The 1,080-nt window shown below is 63.2% G+C and overlaps 1 protein-coding gene across 1 annotated transcript in view; it reads left to right on the forward strand.

Annotated features, from left to right (window-relative positions):
* The window catches only part of EPHX2 (epoxide hydrolase 2), a 28,899-nt gene that overhangs the window by 25,365 nt on the left and 2,454 nt on the right, over positions 1-1,080 (forward strand). The window contains exon 10 of the mRNA XM_017731396.1: positions 18-76. Within this exon, the coding sequence (XP_017586885.1) occupies positions 18-76 (59 nt within the window). The remainder of the gene's footprint in view (positions 1-17; positions 77-1,080) is intronic.

The following is a 1,080-nucleotide window of genomic DNA, read 5'->3' on the forward strand; positions in this document are numbered from 1 at the left end:
GTCCCCTCCTTCCCAAGATCCCGCGGCTGCACCGGGAGCACCTCCAGGAATGCGGCCACTGGACCCAGCTGGAGAGGTGGGAATCGCCCGCGCCGCCAAACGCCGGGAAGCGCCACATTCCCGGGAATTCCGGCTCCCCCATTCCCGGGAATTCCGGCTCCAATCCCAGCTCCGTCCCTGCCCCTGATTCCCAACATTCCCGGGAATTCTGGCTCCCACATTCCCGGGAATTCCGGCTCCCACATTCCCGGGAATTCCGGCTCCAATCCCAGCTCCGTCCCTGCCCCTGATTCACAACATTCCTGGGAATTCCGGCTCCCACATTCCCGGGAATTCCGGCTCCAATCCCAGCTCCGTCCCTGCCCCTGATTCCCAACATTCCTGGGAATTCCAGCTCCCACATTCCCGGGAATTCCAGCTCCAATCCCAGCTCTGTCCCTGCCCCTGCTCCCCAACATTCCCGGGAATTCCGGCTCCCTGCATTCCCGGGAATTCCGGCTCCCTGCATTCCCGGGAATTCCGGCTCCCTGCATTCCCGGGAATTCCGGCTCCCTGCATTCCCGGGAATTCCGGCTCCCTGCATTCCCGGGAATTCCGGCTCCCTGCATTCCCGGGAATTCCGGCTCCCTGCATTCCCAGGAATTCCAGCTCCCCATTCCCGGGAATTCCGGCTCCAATCCCAGCTCCATCCCTTCCCCTGCTCCCCAACATTCCCAGGAATTCCGGCTCCCCCCCATTCCCGGGAATTCCAGCTCCAATCCCAGCTCTGTCCCTGCCCCTGCTCCCCAACATTCCCGGGAATTCCGGCTCCCTGCATTCCCAGGAATTCCAGCTCCCCATTCCCGGGAATTCCGGCTCCAATCCCAGCTCCATCCCTTCCCCTGCTCCCCAACATTCCCAGGAATTCCAGCTCCCCCGCATTCCCAGGAATTCCGGCTCCAATCCCACCTCCATCCCTTCCCCTGCTCCCCAGCATTCCCGGGAATTCCGGCTCCCCAGCATTCCTGGGAATTCCGGCTCCCCCATTCCCGGGAATTCCGGCTCCCCCCCACTCCCGGGAATTCCCGCTCCCCCACTCCC

Source organism: Corvus brachyrhynchos, unplaced genomic scaffold, assembly GCF_000691975.1.
Source record: "Corvus brachyrhynchos isolate BGI_N302 unplaced genomic scaffold, ASM69197v1 scaffold2021, whole genome shotgun sequence".
Classification (NCBI taxonomy): domain Eukaryota; kingdom Metazoa; phylum Chordata; class Aves; order Passeriformes; family Corvidae; genus Corvus; species Corvus brachyrhynchos.